At 43.7% G+C, this 20111-nt stretch overlaps 1 protein-coding gene across 1 annotated transcript in view; it reads right to left on the bottom strand.

The window, feature by feature from the left end:
- Positions 1-20111, bottom strand: part of FBN2 (fibrillin 2) — a 286019-nt gene that overhangs the window by 19867 nt on the left and 246041 nt on the right. The window contains exons 54-59 of the mRNA XM_054986552.1: positions 17014-17136; positions 16431-16562; positions 10221-10346; positions 8390-8596; positions 6084-6209; positions 4481-4603 (exon numbers count right to left, since the gene is read on the bottom strand). Of these exons, the coding sequence (XP_054842527.1) occupies positions 4481-4603; positions 6084-6209; positions 8390-8596; positions 10221-10346; positions 16431-16562; positions 17014-17136 (837 nt within the window). The remainder of the gene's footprint in view (positions 1-4480; positions 4604-6083; positions 6210-8389; positions 8597-10220; positions 10347-16430; positions 16563-17013; positions 17137-20111) is intronic.

A 20111-nucleotide genomic window follows, 5' to 3' on the forward strand; every position in this document is an offset into this window, starting at 1 on the left:
AAATATGTCGCTATTGAGTCTTTATTCACCTCTTTTTTATTATACAATTTGGCATAAAATTTATAAAAGGCTCTGCTAATAGCTGTCTGTTCCAGGTACACTTTATTGTCCTCATAGATTTTATTTATTATTTTCTTCTCCTTTCTCTTCTTCAATTGCCATGCCAAATATTTCCCAGGTTTATTTGCGCCTTCGAACGCCTTTTGATTCATTCTCTTAAGATTCCATTCCAATTCTTTGTTATTCATTGCTGTCAGCTGTTCTTGAAGAATTTTAATGTCCTGGTAGATTTTCTTTTTCCCTGGTCTTTTCTTTAACTGTATTTCTTTGGCTTTTATTTTCTCCGTGATCTCCTGTCTCTTCTCCTCTTTTTTTCCCCTGGCTCTTCCACTTAAGTCCATTAATATGCCCCTAATTACTGCCTTGTAGGTGTCCCATACCTTGTTGGTTGGTACTTCTCTATTCATGTTATATTGTATGAAAAACTTTGTTTCTCTTCTCAACATCTCCATATTTTCTCCCTCTTGCAGCAAATCCTCATTTATTCTCCATCCTTTCCTTTTACTCCTTTCCCCCAACTTCCACATAATTGGATTATGATCTGAGCCTACCATAGGCATTATTTCCACATCCTTAGTCCAAAGCGCTAAGTCTTTTGAGGCCCAGATCATATCAATTCTTGATAGCGTAGAGTGTCTCGCGGAGAAAAACGTATATTGTCTGCCTTTGGGATTTTGTCTTCTCCATACATCTTCTAAAGTTTCCTTTTGCGTCAATACAAAAAACGTCTTTGGTAATAGTCCTCTTTTCTTTTGTGCAGTTGCTGACTTTTTATCTAGTTCCAAGTTTGTCACTCCATTGAAGTCTCCTGCAAGAATTATCTGGTCATAAGAAAGTTCATCTAATTGCTTCCTCAAGTCCTCAAAGAAGCTTTCTTTTGCTCCGTTAGGTGCATAGATTCCAATCACCAATACTCTCTTTAAATTCCATATACATTCCACTGCTAAAAATCTGGCTTCCGCATCTTTCATCACTAACTTTGGCTGTAGCTCCTCTTTTATATACAATACCACTCCCTTTTTTTTCTTATTAGAGGCCGCTACAAAATCACTGCCCAATTTATTCAATTTTAGATACTTTGCATCCTGTTTTCTAATATGAGTCTCTTGCAAACATACAATATCACATTTTTGTTTTAATAGCCAGTGGAAAATACTTTTTCTCTTATTCGGTGAATTAAGTCCATTTACATTCCAAGATAAAACTTTGCACTCCGTATTCATAATCTTGTTGCTGGTAAGTCCTTTTCATTGTCCCTTATAAACTGCTCCATCTCTGATTCAGATCTAATGCGCTTTTTCGCTCCTCCAAATTCAAAGCACACTCCTTCTGGTAGTTCCCATCTGTACCTTATTTTCATGTCCTTCAGAATCTGAATTAGAGCTTTATATTTTTTTCGATCTAACAACACCGATCTGGGTAATTCCTTCATGATAATAATCGTCTTGCCATCAATCTCCAATGGATCTTGAAACTGTTTAGTCACAATCTTCTCTTTTATATTTCTGGTCGTGAATTGCACAATCACATCTCTTGGTAGTTTCCTCTGGGTCTCAATTCTTGAATTTACAAGATATACCACATCTAGGATAGCCACAACTTCCTCCTCCTCCTTCCCCAGGTATTCAGCTAACACCTCAGTGATCTGTTCTTGAGCTGTCTTTCCTTCCACTTCCGGCAAGCCGCAAAACCTCAGCTGCTTCTCCATATGTTTACTTTCCACAACCGCCATTCTCCCCCTCATCACCCTCATCTCTGTTCGTTGCGTATCTGCTAAGTTCTCCACCGTGCTTTCCACTACCTTGACTCTTTGCTGTGTTCCCTGCAGGTCATTTTGCATTGTTTCCATACCTTTCTTCACTTCTGCCAGCTCATTTTTCACTGTCTCTTTAACCTCTTTAACCTCTTTCACCAACTCCGGTTTCATATCCTTGAGCTCTTTAATCACTTCTAAAAGTTTTTTATCCAAATTCTCTATTGCCGATTGCCACTCTTTTTTCGACATCGTGGGGCTTGCTTTGGCTCGCTCCCACGAGTCCGCTCTCTTCCTTAGCTCCGTGGCGTTTAATTTAATGTCCTTTTAGTTTAAATGTCCCGGTCTTTCCAAAAAAAACTTTTAAAGAGTCCAAAATGTCGGGCGTCTTTTCTCTATGGTTCCTCTATGATTTTTGTAATCCAATATGGCTTACTTCCTCTTTCGCTGAAGCCGCGGCTCTTCCCCTTTCAAAAATGGCGATTCCCTACTTCCTGCCCTCTGGCAAGGGCCGCCTCTCTCCAGCAACTCTATTGTTGTTACGTACTTCCTGTTTCCCGACTTCCCACAGCAGTTCTCGCGATGGTGAAACTTTCTCACAGCCTGATATCTCCTTATAGCCACAGGTATTCAAAACAATAGTCCAATTTCTTTAATAACTTCGTTTAACTTAGTCCTTTTTCTAATATAATTCTTGCCGGGTCCTCCCCTCCTTATACTTAGTCTGTTGCAGTTTAAAAGTCTACTTTAATTCTTCTTTACTTTAAGTAATCTGTCCCATTTCAAGAGATAGTGATCTTTACCTTCTCATTCACTTTCCTTGGGTTGTAATCGCTGTTTCAATCTTAGATTCCCATCCACTCTTCCTTCCCCTGTTGAAGCTTGGGCATGGGGGTCTTATGCCAACCGCATTGGCACCAGGACTGCCGCAGAGATTATAGCCGACCTGTCTTAGGGTGGGACCTCAAGGGTCGGGAGAGGATCCGTTGCGTAGGACCCCCCCTCGCCCGAGATCGACGCGCCCTGAGGTGCTTGAGCGTTCTATGCCTGTTCTCCGCCTGAGAACAGTCGGCCGCGGGCTTGATTTTGCCCCGCCGGCCGCTTAAACGGCAGCCCGGTCAGCTCCACGATTAGAGCTGCGTTAGACCTCCATGGATCCCAAACCGGAAGTCCTCCTGGTGCATATTCCTAATTCGTCCCCCATGCTATTCTTTTTTGGGTCCACAGTCCTAAAATACCATGATTTCAGGGGAGAAAGAAGACCATAGTGAAGGCAAGGAGGTGGGGAAGTTGGCTTTCTTTAGCTCAGTTCTACTAGCAAAACTTCAGAATGTCTTGACTCACACTGCAATCCCTTCCCTAGGCCTTTTAGCATAACATTTCTGTTTTGATCTATGTAAATTTGATAGATGTCAAGTGATTCCCCTTACATCTAAACTGCAATATTAGGGAGTGTTTTCCATTAAGACAAACTTCTAGCTTTTGGTGAGTGTTCTAGAAGCACATGGCCCTGCTAGGAGAGGCTTGTGCTGAGTGAGTCAGCTGCCTGGGGGTGGAACTATAAAGTAGAGTTCATTAGAGGTCAGACTGTAAGAAGGCACATAGGTTTCCTGGAGGTTTGCATCCTGGGACATGCATCTAGCGCTTTTGAATAGGGCTTCTAATGGGGGATTTGAGCTTGGGAAGAAAGTCAAGGGGGAGCAGGAGAACAGTTTCCTGAAAAAGGACACACAAGTTCCACATCAGCAAGGAGGGCAACGGAGCACAATATCTTTCCTGCTGTGGGAATCCACACAGATTCAGGTAAGCACAGTATTCCAACCCTAAAACACCTTTAAACAATCAACCAATTATGAAGGTAAAAAGCCAGTAGAGGGAGAACTGTTCAGTGCATTGCAAGGAGTGCCACATGTATGATTATTTGTCCACTGGGCATAAACTGTGGAGTATGCTCAATGCATGGAGCTCTTGGTTCTTGGGGAACAGGTTTGTTGCTGAACTTGAGATGCTGAGGGAAAGAGACAGGTTTGTGAACAAGACCTTCATGGACCTGCTAGAACAGTCCCAGTCCTTTGCTGACAGCTCTTCTGCCATCATGGAGATTGAGTGAGAGTCTCAAGGTTAGACAGCATCAGGCTGAGGAGGCAGGGCATGATCCTTTAGATGGGACTCCTTCCTTGGATAATGGATGAAGATCCTCTAGTACCAAGGGCTGCAGGAGAAGTAGGCTTTTTGTAATAGGTGATTCATTTATTAGGAATACTAGAACTCGAGGGCATCCAATGGAGTTGATGGGCAGAAGATTCAGGGTGGAAAAAAGAAATTCTTCACACAATGAGTGATTAAAATGTGGACTTTGCTCCCAGAGGAAGTAGTGATAGCCACAGGCATAGAAAGCTTTAAAAGGGAATTAGATAGATACCAGCCATGGTTACTAAAGGGAACCTCCAAATTCAGAGGCAGTGGACCTCTGAATATCAGTGCCAGGAGGCAACTTCAGGGAAAGGCCTCAGCCTTTATGCCCTGTTGTTGGCCCTCCAGAGTAATTGGGTAGACATGGTGTGAAACAGGATGGGCTAGATAGTCTGATCCGGCAGTGCTCTTCTTATGGTGCTTCAAGTAGAATATTCTGAGAAATGAATGGGTAATAATCACTCGGTTCCCTACCTCTGCAGGTCTTTCCATCTTCTTGGAGGATGTAGCCACGAGGGCACGAACACTGATAGCTTCCTTCAGTGTTTTTGCAGATAAAGTTGCATGGTTTGGGAGACTGTGAGCACTCATCAAGATCTAATTAGGAATAAGGACAATTAGTATTTAAGTGCACTGAAAGAAAAACTGTAGCAATCCTATCTGAAGAGACAAACAAATGTAAGAAATCTAATTTTTTTCACAGGAAGATTACAGAGGGAATAAATTCAAGTGTGCTGCAACTGGTGAATCTCTTCTACTTTTCCCTAGAAGAAACATTATATTTTATTTCATGGTCATTATTTGTCTTATTTAGCACTTTATTTACTTCATTTATATTCTGCCTTTGTCCTTCCCAATCAAAGCAGCTTACATCATTCTCCATCTTATCCTCACAACAACTCCGTGAAGTTATGGAACTTTTGTTTTTATATATGACTATGCCAGTGAGACTATTATATGCGCACAACTGGAAGAGTCCAACATTACCTACAACAGATGAGTGTGTTGGAATTAGCAACAATGGCAAAACTTACTTCATTGATTAAAGAAAAGACAATAAGTTTGTTTACTATTAAATAGAAACCCCTTATAGACTTTTTGCGTGAATTAGATAATAATGATTTGATGATCTGTAGGTTTGCGGAATAAGGATTTTGGACATTAGAAAAAAAGAGAGCTTTTCTTTGTAATACAGAATAAGAGAAAGTTAGAAAATTATATTTGTTGCAGAGAAAATCAGAAATCATCTTTTAGTTTATATCGTATTTCTTTTTTTTGTTTTGTGTGCTTTGTTATTATTTTTTCTTTGTTAGTTAATTTTTTTTGTTTGGCTATTGTGTGTGTGCCTTTTTAATTAATTTGTCATTTTCTTTGTCTAAAACTTTAAAAAACAGGGAAAATGTTTGGAGGCAGGTGGGCTTCTGAGCGGTTACTGGAGATCTGATTGGCTGTGCAGATTAAAATATGATTGCTGTGGTGGCAGCTACCACACCATAGTATTGGTTTCATTCTCTCTTATTCATCTTCCACTGTGTATTTTTTAAAATTACTCTTCTTGTCCCCCACATTTGGACTTCTTGCGCATGTGTCTCTACCTTCTGTGGTGGCCATTTTGTGGCTGGCTTCATCTCCAGCAATAACCATTTTGTGGTTGCTCCTACCATACTGTGTCAGATTTCCAAAGATGCCCGCAGACTCAGAAATACTGGGTACCCCTGTCCTACAGAAAGAAATGCAGTGCTCTCTGTGTAGCTGTGTAAACCTCCACACCCCTCAACAACGCAGCTCCACATTATTTAGAGTCCTAGAAGCAAAGCCAGTATGAGAAGACAGAGAGCTGCTCTCTGTACTGAAGTGAAAGGAGGACCCCATCCTACAATAAGAAAGAAATATTAAGCTGTTGTAAAGATGAACCTTTATAAACTTTGAAAGAATTTAATTTTATAAAAAATATAAAACACTGAATGCAATTCTTATATTGCAAGTTTTCATTCACATATTTAATAAGGAAATATAGGAAGCTACAAGACAGATTTCACCTATAAAGAGTGAAATAGAATATGATCGTAATACTTACCCACACATGATGTACCACTAATGTCAGTCGTATAGCCAACTTTACAAAAGCACCTGAAAGAACTCATGGTATTTATGCACTGACCATGTGTACATAGGTTTGGCAAAACTTTACACTCATCAATATCTGTGAAAAATATATAAAAATTAAAAATAATTCCTAAACGGGCATGGAAACTCAATTAACATGGTAAATTTTTGAAAAGTAAATAAACACCTATATTTACTTTTTGACAATTTTATTGTTTTAAAAAGTTCTGAGAACTGAAGAAAGGGAGAGAGCCTCCCAGCATATCTTAATGTGCTTCAGGCTTCTACAGGCCCAATCAACAGAATTCAAAAGGTTCTACACTGCTGATCTGCTAACTTTGCTTTTAGTGTTTTTTTTCAATCCCATCATATTGATTGAGCCCACTGATAGGCACTGGAGCCTCAGACATGACTGGGTGGGTTCGCCTTAACTCTTATGATGTTTTTAGTGCCTTTCTCTTTATTGATCTATTTTTCTTCTGTGTCTCCTCTCCTTTCACTGTTTTCTCCTTTCCTCTGTCCCTCCTAAAACTCAGATGCAGCAGATGGAGCTTGGAACTCCTCTAAATGAGGCTGGTAGGGTATATTTCTGGTCACTTTCTGGTCACTTATGTTTACAGATGCATCTACTTCAGAATCAGCTATTTTAAAATTATGTCTAAGCTAACAATCATATCATGGAATGTCAAGGGACTTGCGAGCCCCAATAAGTGCAAACAAGTACTATCAGAAAAACAACCTGTTCTAAATTAATCTCTATTGATCTCTATTGTCTGGAATTTTAAAATCTGGGATGTCCCACCTGGTGGTTGGCAACCCTAATAGGGACCCAACGTCATTCTGCTCTTTTCCATTTTGTCCTAACAACAACACCGGTTGGGCTCAGACAGTTTAACTGGCCCAAGGTCACCCAGCAACCTTTGAAGGTGGACTGGAGATTTTAACCTGATTCTCCTAGATCTTAGTTCATTAACCACTATACAACACTGGGTCTCTATCACTGACACTTAGAGGTTTGGGAGCCCCATGTGGCTCTCTGACATGCCATCTCTTGCTCTTCAGAGCACTGTTCTCCAATGTGCCACCTACCCTATATTTCAGAAAAGTAAGAAAGACCCGTGCCCAGTGGAATGATCAGTGCCGTGGAACTTCTCATCATGAAATGGCCACCACTGGTAAACTTCCAACCTCCTTGAGGTGTAGGCCTCATGTCAGGGATGAATGCGGCTCTCTCAGTGCGGCAGAATGCCGCTGGAGCTGGGAGCCGTCCTTTGAAGCCCCGCCCGGTGGAACAGAGACAGTCTCCCTTCCTGGGCATCCGGGGCTTTGCTGGGGGGGCGGAGCCAGGAGCCATTTGCTGGCTGCTCCGCCCTTCCCCAGCTCCAGTCTCTTCGATCGCTCGGCCCACCCACCTCACCCTGTTTTTAGTGCAGGACTAGCTGGCTGCTGGGCTCAGAGCCAGGTAGGAATTTTTCCCTCTTTTCCCTGATTGGCTGTTGGGAAGGGTTTTTTTCCGCCTACCTTGCACTAATGGCAGTGGTTGAGCTATTGTTGGGTTGTGCTGTTTAGTTAATAGTTGGCAGGAGATTTTGGGAATAGGGTGCGGGCCGGTGAGCCCCTCTGGCATTTCCCCATGCGTGGGGTGCAGGGCTGCCAGGATGGCGGGATGCTTTTGACGGCTCCTTGCTAAGAGGGGAGGCGCCTGAGGGGATCCCCAGGAGCAAGGCCTAACCTCATGCTAGTCGGCTGGGGCATAAAGGGTGCTTGAGGGGGGATCCAAGGCCTGACTGCCGGGTTCCAGCCATTCAGGAGATGGCCTATACCCGGGGCAGTGGGGCTCGCCTAGACAGGCAAGGCGGTGGTCAGTGGTATGACCCCAGGGCTTGACCTGTACCACTTAGTTAGTTCTTGCCGTGCATTACATTTATGGTCATTTTAATAAACGGCCCTTTATTCCAAGCCCGTGTCTGTCTCTTCCTTCCGGCTGGGGTTTCAAAGGCCTTTTGGTTGATGGCAACTATGAATACAGCTCTCCACAAGCTGTTGTGTGAGTACCACCACTCTATATATTCTGCAGATGTACATATTTAATTTCCAAAGATATGTCACAGTATCCTTGCATTTTTCTAGTTAGCATAAAGCTTAAGAATAGTTTGTCTATTTCTTCTGAGTGAAGATACCTTGCAAGATTTTGTGGGTATGATCTGTAACAAATGCTCAGAATAAAATATGATACAGCAAAGAATGAGAAAAAGGCCCAACTCTACCAAACAATACCTCTTCCATCAGTGGTGTACCCTGGGCCGTGGGGACAAAGTTTCTTGTACTGAGTGGTTCCAGGAAGTGGGCAAAGCTCACACTGATTGCCCCAGCCTCTTCCTCCATCGCAGCAGCACTCTGACTTGGTGACAAGGTTACGGCTACTAGAGGCCATTTGACACATAGTCTGTAAGACTTCGGAAAAGCAGAAGCCTTGGCGGTTATCTGTAAGATGAACAGTGAGTAAAGTGTACATTTAGTACTGTCAGCTTTTATTCTGATATATTGACACAGCATTCAACTAGAATTCTAGAAGGGAAGTAAGGACCTCATGATGGTGGTTAAAAATGGAAAAAGGTGGCAGGATGTGAAGGCTAGCCTGCCTTAATCTGAGAACTCTGCTCCACTGGAGCAAGCCTCATAGTTATTAAAGTAGCTTTAAAGTATCCTGGGTTTGGACCAGCAAGCTTGAGTAACTACCATAAAGCAAATTAATCTAGTTGGTCTTTAAGGTGCTACTGGACCTAAATCTTACCATAAGGCAAAGAAAGCTTTATCCAAATAGAATTTAATAAGAGATTTCCAACAACAATACAATTACACAGGAAGGGTCAAATGTACTAAAACAACAACTCTCTCTAAATACTCTTACTTAAAGTATTATTGCTTGGCACTGCAGTAAACCAGCAGCATGATGAATGATGAGGGTTAGAAAAAGCCAGGGGGAACCCCCCCCCCCAAAAGAGAAGTAACCTTGGCCTGGCAAATGTACTATATTTATAGAAATGCCAGCCACAAACTTTCCACCAATCATAGTTCTCTCTCAAAGCCAACTCCTCCCTCCCATCCTACATCAGCTGCAACAAATGTTCAATTAAGAAACCTGAAGGAGCAATGTCAAAAATAAGAGTTTCTATTTAGGCATAACCAGCACGTGTTGTAAACATACAGAGCAAACTAGTCCAAAACCTCCTTCGGAAATTATTCTTTTCTTGACAAAGAATGAGGGTGATGAGTTTTTCAAAGGAAGTTTTTGGGTACAATGTGGTTCTAAATTGTCTCACTGATTGTATCAATGGGCTTAGGCTGGAGTAACTCTGTTTAGCGCTGCACAGTCTGTAGCATTTTTTCAGATTCAATAATAATAAAATGGAATAAAATAATATGATTGTGTGTGTGTGTGTGTATAATTGACAGCAATCAGCTAATATTTAGCACTCTTTTCATGGTATGTTGTCCTGAATTGGATCCAGCTATACTTTAAGAGACTTAATAGTTGTCCATGAAAAGAGTATCTCCATTATTTGGGGTGTATCTGTACATTTTAAAATTAATGCTACTAGTATTTCTTTATATTCTTAGGACTTGAACTGCCAGTGAACATATGGCAGGAATGGCAGCCTTTTAAGAAGACCAAAGGCTTGCAGGGGGAAATGTGCATGACAAACATTGAGGTTAAATTTCCTTATTGTTATGTATTAAAGATTTTCCACATTGCTGAAGTATTATAGGTTACATTAAACAAAATTTATAAGCATAACATATAAACATGATGAACTTAAATGTTAACTGTTAACATTCTCAGCATCGAAACTAATCCTCTGAGTAAACTATGCCTGAATTTGGTAAGTTGGAGTGCTCAGAAGACATCCTCTATACTTCCTTGAAATGTGTTCTCTTGCTTTTCTAATTTTCTAATTAGTTTTTCACAAACAATCTGATTGTCGAAAGCATAGAAAACATTCCTCCTATTTTGCTTTAGCAAACAAGTCACACAAATCAAAGTTTGCAGTACATCCCTTATTGTATGTTCATTTAACACAATATAAGAGAACATAAATTTCCTTACCAAGGCACTCAGTTCCTGATGGGCTTGACTGGAACCCTTCATTACATTCGCACCCATAACTCCCAATAATATTGATACAGCGACCATTTTCACAAATACCTGGCTTAGTGCGGCATTCATTTTCATCTTTACCAAAAACAAAGAAATCAAAAATAAATTACAAACACACACTCACAACAGCCAGAATATTAAGCTACACTAAAGATAACATTTTAAAACTGAAAATAGTTTAAGGTATTTACAATGTAATCCTAGGAAGAGTTAGGCTACTGAAATTAGTGGGCTTAAAGCAGGAGTAACTCTGCATAGGATTGTGCTTTACACAACTGTGTGCTATATAACTGGCTATCATATTGTGGCTGTTGCTTTTACCTAGAAGATATCTAAGCTGCTGTGCTGCTCCCACACTTCCACTGCTGAAGACAAAGGCTCAGCTATAGAAATTTAACAATGCAGATTTTATGTAGACAGGACAAAAATGAATGTCTTTTGAAGAAAGGGGAAAAAGTCCTCTAAGAACTATTCTGTGCAGTGGGAGGAACTGCCTGATTGCAGGTGGCAGAGAAAGAAACACACAAAAAGTGAGTAAGCAGAAGTAAAAGATAATGAACTAACTGTGCAATCCTAAGTTGGGGTGTGGAAACTGCACAGGGAGAGAACTAAGGCTTGTGCGGGCATAAATGGCACTTACATGGACGTAACCCTCTCTCCACTGCTGCCCGCCCAAGGTGCACTACTGCAGATGGGTTGCCACCAGCAGGCCAGGCGGTGGAAGTGTGGTGCAAGTTCCTGCACCAGAGCTGGAAGAGGCAGGGCAGCAGGCTGCAAGTTAGTTGGTTTTCAAAGCCACCCCAGGCCCGGGAATGCCCCCTGCAGCGGTGGTAAGTTATGCCACGAAAAAAGGAGGCGTAGTCCATAGGCGCCCATTGAACAGGAAAACTTGGGCCACCCTCCCAGTGCCCAGCCCTATGCTGAATCAGCTGCCCACACACCCTACATTACCTTCGGCTGTGCTGCTCATGAACTCAGGTAAGTGGGTGGTGGCTGGAGGCTCTGCCTGGCAGCCTCCTGCCTTGGGGACTTTGTGTGCAAGGTAGGAGAGTGGATACTCATGGTCACGTGTCATGAGTGCACTGGAGGGACTTAGCGGAAAATTGGGAGTACCTTGCACTCACTCAAGGGAAGAAGAACAAAGTCCAGAATGTCTGACTAACAACAACTACCCAAGTCCCCTTGCAGGTTATCTGACTCTGGAGTCCCAGCTTGGAAAGGAGTGAGGGAGCACTGACAGGTAAGAAGGAGGTGGGGCAATGGCCACCCTGGCTCACTGATTTGTGCCAGCTGCCCCTCTCATCTGAACACCAGCCTCTGCAAGTGAGGCTCACGTCAGCCTCTGCAAGTGAGGCTCACTGGGGGGGGGAGTCAACGGGGGCCATTGGCTGCCTACCACAGAGACAGTTGCCCAGAAAACTGTTCTTGACACAGCCATGGGGGGCAGCTGTTCAGACTCCCTCAGCCGAGGCCCCTCCCAGCAGAGGAGGAAGTGAGGCTACAGGCTGTGTTGACTTGGTGTTCGTAACTCCCTGTTGCTGTAGGGTGCTCAGCCCCTTGTCTTTCTCCCTCAAGGATAAGCCCATTCCAATGCACAGCGCTTTCTCACCATAGGGTCATGCATCATCTGGCTGTGGGTTAGACGTATGCAGGGGTCATTTCGTAGAAAAAGAGCTGGAGGAACTCATTAGCATAACTTATTAGCATATTATTTTGGTGTAGTGGTTAAGAGCATGGGACTCTAATATGGAGAGCCGGGTTTGATTCCCCACTCCTCTGCTTGAAGCCAGCTGGGTGACCTTGGGTCAGTCACAGTTCTCGAGCTCTCTCAGCCCCACCCACCTCACAGAGTGTTTGTTGTTGTGGGGATAATAATATACTTTGTAAACCGCTCTGAGTGGGCATTAAGTTGTTCTGAAGGGCGGTATATAAATCTATCTATCTATCTATCTATCTATCTATCTATCTATCTATCTATCTATCTATCTATCTATCTATCTATCTATCTATCTATCTATCTATCTATCTATCTATCTATCTATCTATCTATCTATCTATCTATCTATCTATCTATCTATCTATCTATCTATCTATCTATCTATCTATCTATCTATCTATCTATTATTTATTATTATTATTATTATTATTATAACTGATTTGCAGATGCCACACCTCCTGACATCACTTATCCTGGCTGTTTTGGACCCAATCCTGGCCATTCAGGGCCAAAATTGGGCCCAAAATGGCAAAAAGGGGCTGAAAATGGCCCAAAAGGGGCCCCAAATGATCAGGATTGAGTGGGAGAGTGATCCACTACCCATCAGAGGCCCGATCTGGGCCATTTCGACCCCAATCCAGGCTGAAACGGGCCCAAAATGGCTGAGAGTCAGGTGGGCAGGGCCACCTGTCATGTGACCTCCTTAGGGAACTGCCGGAACTGCATTCCTGTGCATTCCCCCTCAAAATGAGCCCTGGACCTATGATACTGGAGCTGTCACAGCCACTCCCATCCATGGACACCCTTCCTAGAACATGGCAGACTGGGCGGGGGCTTGGACAGGGCTGGGTCTCTTGCCACATGTGTCTCTTTCCCTTGCAGGAGGGTTGCAACTCATCAGGGAGACCAAGAAGCATGGCTGTTCCAGCCCCTGGTGACACTCCACAAGTGCCCTTCAAGTCCAGCCCAAGGAGCAGTTTCTTAAGGAAGCCTGCATCTCAACCTTGCCCCTGCGAGTGCGGGATGAGGGATGAACTTTGTGGTTCTGACTGCTGTGCAAACTGCTTTTGCTCCCTTTCTAGCTGAGGGGCATTGGCAGGAAATATGACCAGAGAACCTCTTTACCGTTTCCAGTTTAATAAAATATGTATTGAAAAACAACAAAATGCCTGTCTGTTTGCTTGCTTCCTGACAATGACAGTAGCCTTTGCCCCAACTTTTTCATACATCCTCACAAATGTTTCCTGTCTTAGGGCTGGGATGGATGGAGTGGGCTCTGCTGCCAGAAGAGCAGGTGTCAGGTAGCGCCTGTCCAGCTTCCCTGCCCCCTTCCCCTCCTCAATGCAACTTCAGGCAGTAGGGTGAGAATTGATGTGGACCATGAATGTCTGGCAGGGCAGGGAGGCACCACTGAGGATTTTCGTTCTCTGACAGACGGAGCTGCTGGCATCTGATAAGCCAGGTAGATGACCTCTGCATGCAGGGGAAGAGGGGAGGTTGCTGCCAGGAGGTGGGTGATGTGGAGTGACATCTTGGGATCTCCGGGGCTCCTCCTCCGGGAGGATGGATCACCCTAATTTTTGCTGTTTTTGGAGGCAGGGATTGACTTGGGAAATCTGGCACAGGGAAAGGGTGGACGACATCCCTCTGAGCAGTTTCCTTGCTCCCGCTAGGGGTGCGCAATTTGGTACTCTAATTAGGTTAAAGTTACTGAATCAGGGCCGTTTCGGTTTTTTTCAGTATTACTGAAACTTTTTCTGAATGCCGAAAAATTTCTGTAATACCGAAACAGAGATTTCCGAAACGATTCGGCCATTGTTTTCCATGAGAAAACCTTCTCCCGGCTTTCCGGGAGTCTGGGGGGGGGGTGCATTTTCTGTCCGAATTACACCAAACTTGGTGGAGACCTTCTCCTAACTCTCCTCTAACAACCCCCAAGTTTCAGAAAGATTGGACTTTGGGGGGCCATGTTATGCCCCCCCAAACAAGGTGCCCCCATCCTCCTACACTCTCCATGGTTCTCTATGGGGAAAAACAAGTCCTCTTTCTAGGTGGCTTGGGGTGGCATTTTGCAAGCAAAATGCACCCAACTTTCAGGGGACCAGCTCCCACCTGTCCTCCTACCCTCCATCAAGAACCATGGAGAGTGTAGGAGGATGGGGGCACCTTGTTTGGGGAGGCATAACATGGCCCCCCAAAGTCCAATCTTTCTGAAACTTGGGGGGTTGTTAGAGGAGAGTTAGGAGAAGGTCTCCACCAAGTTTGGTGTGATTCGGACAGAAAATTCCCACCCCCAGACTCCCGGAGAGCCGGGAGGTTTTCTCATTGAAAACAATGGCCGAATCAAGCCGAAACGTGAATACCGAATCAGCTTGCCTCCTGGTTCAGTTAAAACCGAATCAGGTTTACTGAAACAGGCAGGCCTTGCACACCCCTAGCTCCCACAGGCCGTCAAACCACTCTGGGGGTATCACCCCAGGATTGGAGCATGGCTCTTGGTCCAGCCCATGTTCTCATCATATTTTTGTGATGCAGTGATGTGTTCAAATGGCACTGCCACAATTCTGTGGGTGCTTTTCACTCCCAATGGGCCTTCTGGCCTCTTATATGGTTTCCAATGGACATTCCTGTCACTCATTGAAGTACCCGCCCTCCCACCTGCCTCTCCGGAACCTGGAAGCTGATCCCAAGTGCTGCAGGCTGCAAGTGCGACCCCTGCTGGGTCCTGCTGCCTTTCTGGTCCCACTGTTCAGGGAGGGGGAATCTGTTTTTCACAGTGGCGGCGGCAGCGGTGGGGATTTGCAGTTGCATGGAACTGCAGCCACCAGCCTGTCCCTCATTAGAAATGCGGACTGGATGGGTGAGAGGGTGAGTGCCCTATCCTCACCTTCAGTGTTACTTCTGCTCCCCCCCCCGGGCAGGGATGCCTGCTTCATAATAGGGGGATGTTCATGGGCAGCGGGGATCGCGGCCTCTCCATTGGCTGTGCTGCTATTCATCCCTCACATGTCTATCAGGGGAGTGGTGTGGCCATTGGCTGGTGTGGGCAGGGTTGTCAGGGGAATGGTGGGTGGATGCTCTTGGTGGCACCTACACCTCACCTTGCTGAGCTCTGGCGCCAGCATGGCTCTCCTGCAAAGTTCATAGGGAGTGGCGGAGCAGTGCCGCTTTTCCATTGATGAGTGGGCAGGGGCGCTGACTCAGGCCTTAGAATTGGGCTGTAAGAGGGCTAAGGAACAGGATAATTGACAGAAGGGAAACAGAAGCATATTGCTGAGGAAAGGATAAACTGACCTGGCAGAAGACTAAACGAAGCAAGCAGAGAGTTAAATAAAGGGTCACTGGGAAAAAACCTTTCACAAACCAAAGGAAAAAGATTGACTGTGTGCTGTTGCTCAAAATGAGTGGAAAGGCAAGCAAAAAAAAAAAAAAAAGGCAAATGATCCAAAGGGCAAGAGGACCAAGAAGACTAAAATATACTGATTTGAAATAATCAGGCAATTTCTGGCTGCAGACCTTCAGTAAACAACAGTACTGATAACCAATCAAAGGTGGGCAGGCTATAATTGAAACATGTGTCTACTACAGTTTAATTGATTTTGAACTTTCTGTTTTTCTCCTAGGAATTCACCATACTGGATTACATGGGGAAAACACTTATTCGTTCTCACTGGTAGGTTTAACAGGTTTCAGGTAGCCTAACAGAATACAGCACATCTTTCCTTGTTATAAGAACATGACTTCCACTACAGTGCTACCTTTATCAGTTAGATGGTTTTGAAATTTATATTCAGATTACAGCATCAGAAAGTAGTGATTCACTGTTTTTGTGCCTAATAATGGATAATACAAGTGGGGAATGTGCAAGGACTTGTGGAGGGGGGTATCTCATCTCCCCCTTGAATTCCTTCCCTCACTATTTCCTTCTTCCCTCTTCCTGGCAGTCCCCATATCCCAACTCTCACTCTTTCCCCTGCTTCCTTCTCTCCTTTCCACCCACCAGGCAACCTATCTTTTATCTGCCCCCCATCTTCAGCTATATTTCTTATTGATTTACTTCATTTATATCCCACCTTTCTCCACAATGAGGATCCAAAACAGCTTAGATTATTCTCCTGCTCTCCATTTTATCATCACAACAACCCTTTGAGGTAGGTCAAGCCAGGAGTATGTGACTGGCCCAAGGCCACCCAGTGTGATTCCATGGCAGAGTGAGGATTCAAACCTGGGTCTCCCAGATCTTAGTCTGAAACTCTAACCACTACACACCACTGACTTTCATATAGTGATTGCTGTTGAACAGCAGAGAGCAGCTGGCCTGCAAGTGGTTGCTGTTGGGCCTGGCCCCAAGGAGTCTCCCCTCAAAGGTCAAAACAGCTCTGGAAAGGCCACTGTCCCCTTTTCCTGTTTTAGAGAACAGAGCATCTCTTCTTAATACCTACCTATGCAACCTTCTCCATCTGGTCTACGAGTCATTCCAGGGGGGCAAATACACATGAAGGTTCCAATCAGATTTTTGCACATCATGCCTCTTGATTCACAGTCATGAAGACCCTCTGCACATTCATCAAGATCTTTAAAAAAAAATATATATAATGTGCTTATTCAGTAGCAACTACTATTTTTTCTTTGGGAAATACACATTTTTGTAAAGTTTCCTGGTGAGTGGTGACAAGTAAAATGAATGGTAGGCTGGTTGATGGTACATGCAACTGTACTATTTAATATCCACAACAGTCAGCATTTTGAAGTTAAGGGAACTAGAACTGATCCATGTTTTCTCTCTAAGTTCTACAGCAAGAACAAATTGCAATGCCCAACATGTTTTTTCAGAACAAACTGTGATTTTGGGATGCAAAAATATTATGTTCTTGCATAAGTAAGATGATATGCTTCATATTTGTAGAACTTATTAACCAAGTCTTGTAGGAAGTTGTTCTGACCATTGAGCAAAAAGTGACATATTTTGAAATAAAATTCACAAAAGTTGTCAATATTTATAAACTTTTTAAAAAAGATCAATACCTTTGCACATTTTTTGGTCTTCTCTTAACTCATAACCCACTGGACAAGTGCATTCATAGAAACCATACGTATTTATGCAACGAAAAGCACAGAGCAAAGGGTTTTGTGCACATTCATTTATATCTAAATAACAAAGAAAAATGAAACCATATGAGGTTAAATACTTTGAAGCATATTTGTAAGCCACTAATGCAATTTTTAAAGTAAAGCTTAGTGTATTGATTTAGTGAAATAATGACCTATGGACACAATTTCTCTCATGTGTAAGGGCACTTGCAAATGAGAAAAGACTGGCACAGAGCTCAATGAAGCTGGAGAGGGGACAGAGCAGAGGGAATCCATCAAAGTTCCTCTGCTTTCACAAGTGTGAGGGATTTTGGCTGATACATCCTTCTTGATACAGTTGTCAGTCCCTGGCAGTTAGGTCCCACAAGCCCTTCCACAGTTAACATGTAGGTGTTCCAGTTGAAGTCGCTTTATTGAGATCCATACAGTACAGGTGTTCACTCAAAGGTGGCAACTGGCAGAATTCAAACAAAGGTATTGCTTATTATGGGAAAACTTCCCGCCCTCCTGACCCGGGGTCCATTGACATTCTGGCGCGAAACCCCAAAGAGGTTGCATGGGAACAGATTAGTTTCGACTACATGAAATGCAAAGGAAAGTATCCCAGTCTCTGGGACAGTTACAATGTTTGCTGCTAGCAGCTCTCCTCAAGGACACTTGCTGGAAAAAGCGAAAGTACATATTTTCAACAGATAATGGAGGGGCCCACTGGTTCTCCTGCAATTAATATCAGAAGTTAAGACACTCTCAGATGATCTATACAGATCTATATGGAATACAGTATGCAATTCTGGCAAACAGCATTGACCAGCATAAAACAGCATTGCCCAGCAGAATACAATCATGGCAGGTATGCTAGCATACATGACATACTGCCCCCCTCAAGATTCGCCCCCTCTCACATCGGTCCAGGTTTGTCAGGGTAGAGCTCATGAAATTTTCTTATAAGTCTCGGAGCATTCATGTTAGAGCTTTCAATCCACTCCCTGTGGCTCTCAGCAAAATATTTCCAATGAACTAAATAAAAAAGTTTTCCATGTTTTATTTTAGAGTCTAGGATGTCCTACCACCAGCCAAAGCGGCACCCAAGAGAACACTCCAGAAATGGAGTAAAACTGAAACTGGGCTTGAAGCCGTTGAAACTCCAGAGGTGGCAGACGAGATCCCCTTGGAGAGGGATGAGGGTCAGACTGCCCCACCTATGGGAAATGCAAGCAGCCTGCCATGAAAAGGTCTCAACGGCAGGTCCAAAAAGAACCAACGCCAACAAAGGTGAGACCAAAAGGGGCCTTGCTTTTCATGCCAGTGACTTTAGTTAACCCCCAAAGAGGGTTACATGCGAGTGCAAGCTTTAATTGATTCGGGATGCACTTGGGATTTAACGGCCCCTGCCCTAGTCACAGGGTTGGGGCTAAATGTAAATGAGCTAGAACACCCCATTGTGTTCGAACAAATGAATGCTTCCTGCACGAAAGGGGAATCAGCTAGTTACCAAACTGAACCAGCCCCACTGGGCCTGGGGAATCATTGGGAAACCAGAACTTTTGTGGTGAGCACAGCTACCAAGTACCCACTGGTGCTAGGGATCCGGTGGCTTTGGGACCATGACCCATATATCAAATGGAAAACGGAACTGTATTTTGATGGGGGGAAATGCCAAGGGCATGTATGGACCCAAGAATGGGGCCAAAATGCACCCTCCCTCTTAGAAGCTATGTTGCTAACTCAAGAACAAGTAAAGCAAATCCCTCCCCCCCGAATACTGGGACTTAAAACAAGTGTTTGGGGGAAAAGAAGCTAATGAGCTTCCACAACACAGAGCTACTGATTGTGCCTTTGAACTCATCCCAGGACAGGAGCTGCCAAAAGGGAAATTGTATTCTATGAGCTGAGAGGAATGGGAGGAGCTGAAAGACTTCATTGAAAAAAATTGGCGCAAGGATTCATCCACCCTGCCAGCTCTCCCCATGCTGCGCCGGTGTTATTTTGCAAGAAAAAAGATGGAGGACTATGACTCTGTACTGATTATAGAGGAATAAATGCTGTTTTGATGTCTAATGCCTACCCCTTCCCTCTCATTAAGGATTTACTGAGTGTTGTGGCTCAGGGGAAGAGTTTTTCTAAACTAGACTTAAAAGATGCGTACTTCAAAGTATGAATAAGGGAGGGGGGTGAATGAAAAACTGCTTTCAACACCCTGTTGGGACAATTTGAATACAGAGTAATGCCTTTTGGATTACAAGGGGCTCCAGGGGTTTTTATTAATTTAATTAATGAAGTTTTGCATAAATACCTGTACAAAGGTGTGGTGGTTTATCTTGATGACGTGTTGATTTATTCAAGAGATTATGAGTCACATGTGACACTGGTCAGAGAAGTGCTCAAGATTTTAAAATCACTTTCCAGTAAAACCGTCTAAATGTGAATTCCACAAAGAGGAATTGGACTTCTTCGGCTACCATGTGTCTGGGCACAGTTTAAAAATGGCTCTAGCTAAAATACAAGCCGTGATGGGGTGGGACCCCCCTAAAACTAGAAGGCAATTGCAATCCTTCCTGGGTTTTGCTAATTTTTACATACCATTCATAAAGAACTTTGCTTAAATCTCCTTATCCTTAAATGATCTGTTGAAAACAAAAGGGAAGGGGCCTCAAGGAACGAAACCCAGTGCTAAATTAAACTAGACTGGAGAATGCCAGGAAGCATTCAAACATTTAAAGAAACTGTTTACTTCAGAACCAGTCCTACAACACCCAGATGAAAACCATAAATTTATTGTGCAAGTGGATGCTAGCGATGTTGCAATGGGGGGAGTACTCCTGCAAGCAGATGATGAGGGGAAATTGCATCCCTGTGCGTATGTGTCAAAAAAATTCTCTGAGACTGAACGCCATTGGGCGATCTGGGACAAAGCAGTTTTGGCTATTAGACTGGCTCTAACCACTTGGAGACACTGGTTAGAAGGGGCTAGGGTACCGTTTGAGGTATGGACGGATCATAAGAACCTAGAAGCCCCTCGTGCCCCCCGCAAG

This window comes from Eublepharis macularius, chromosome 8 (assembly GCF_028583425.1).
Source record: "Eublepharis macularius isolate TG4126 chromosome 8, MPM_Emac_v1.0, whole genome shotgun sequence".
NCBI classification, from domain to species: domain Eukaryota; kingdom Metazoa; phylum Chordata; class Lepidosauria; order Squamata; family Eublepharidae; genus Eublepharis; species Eublepharis macularius.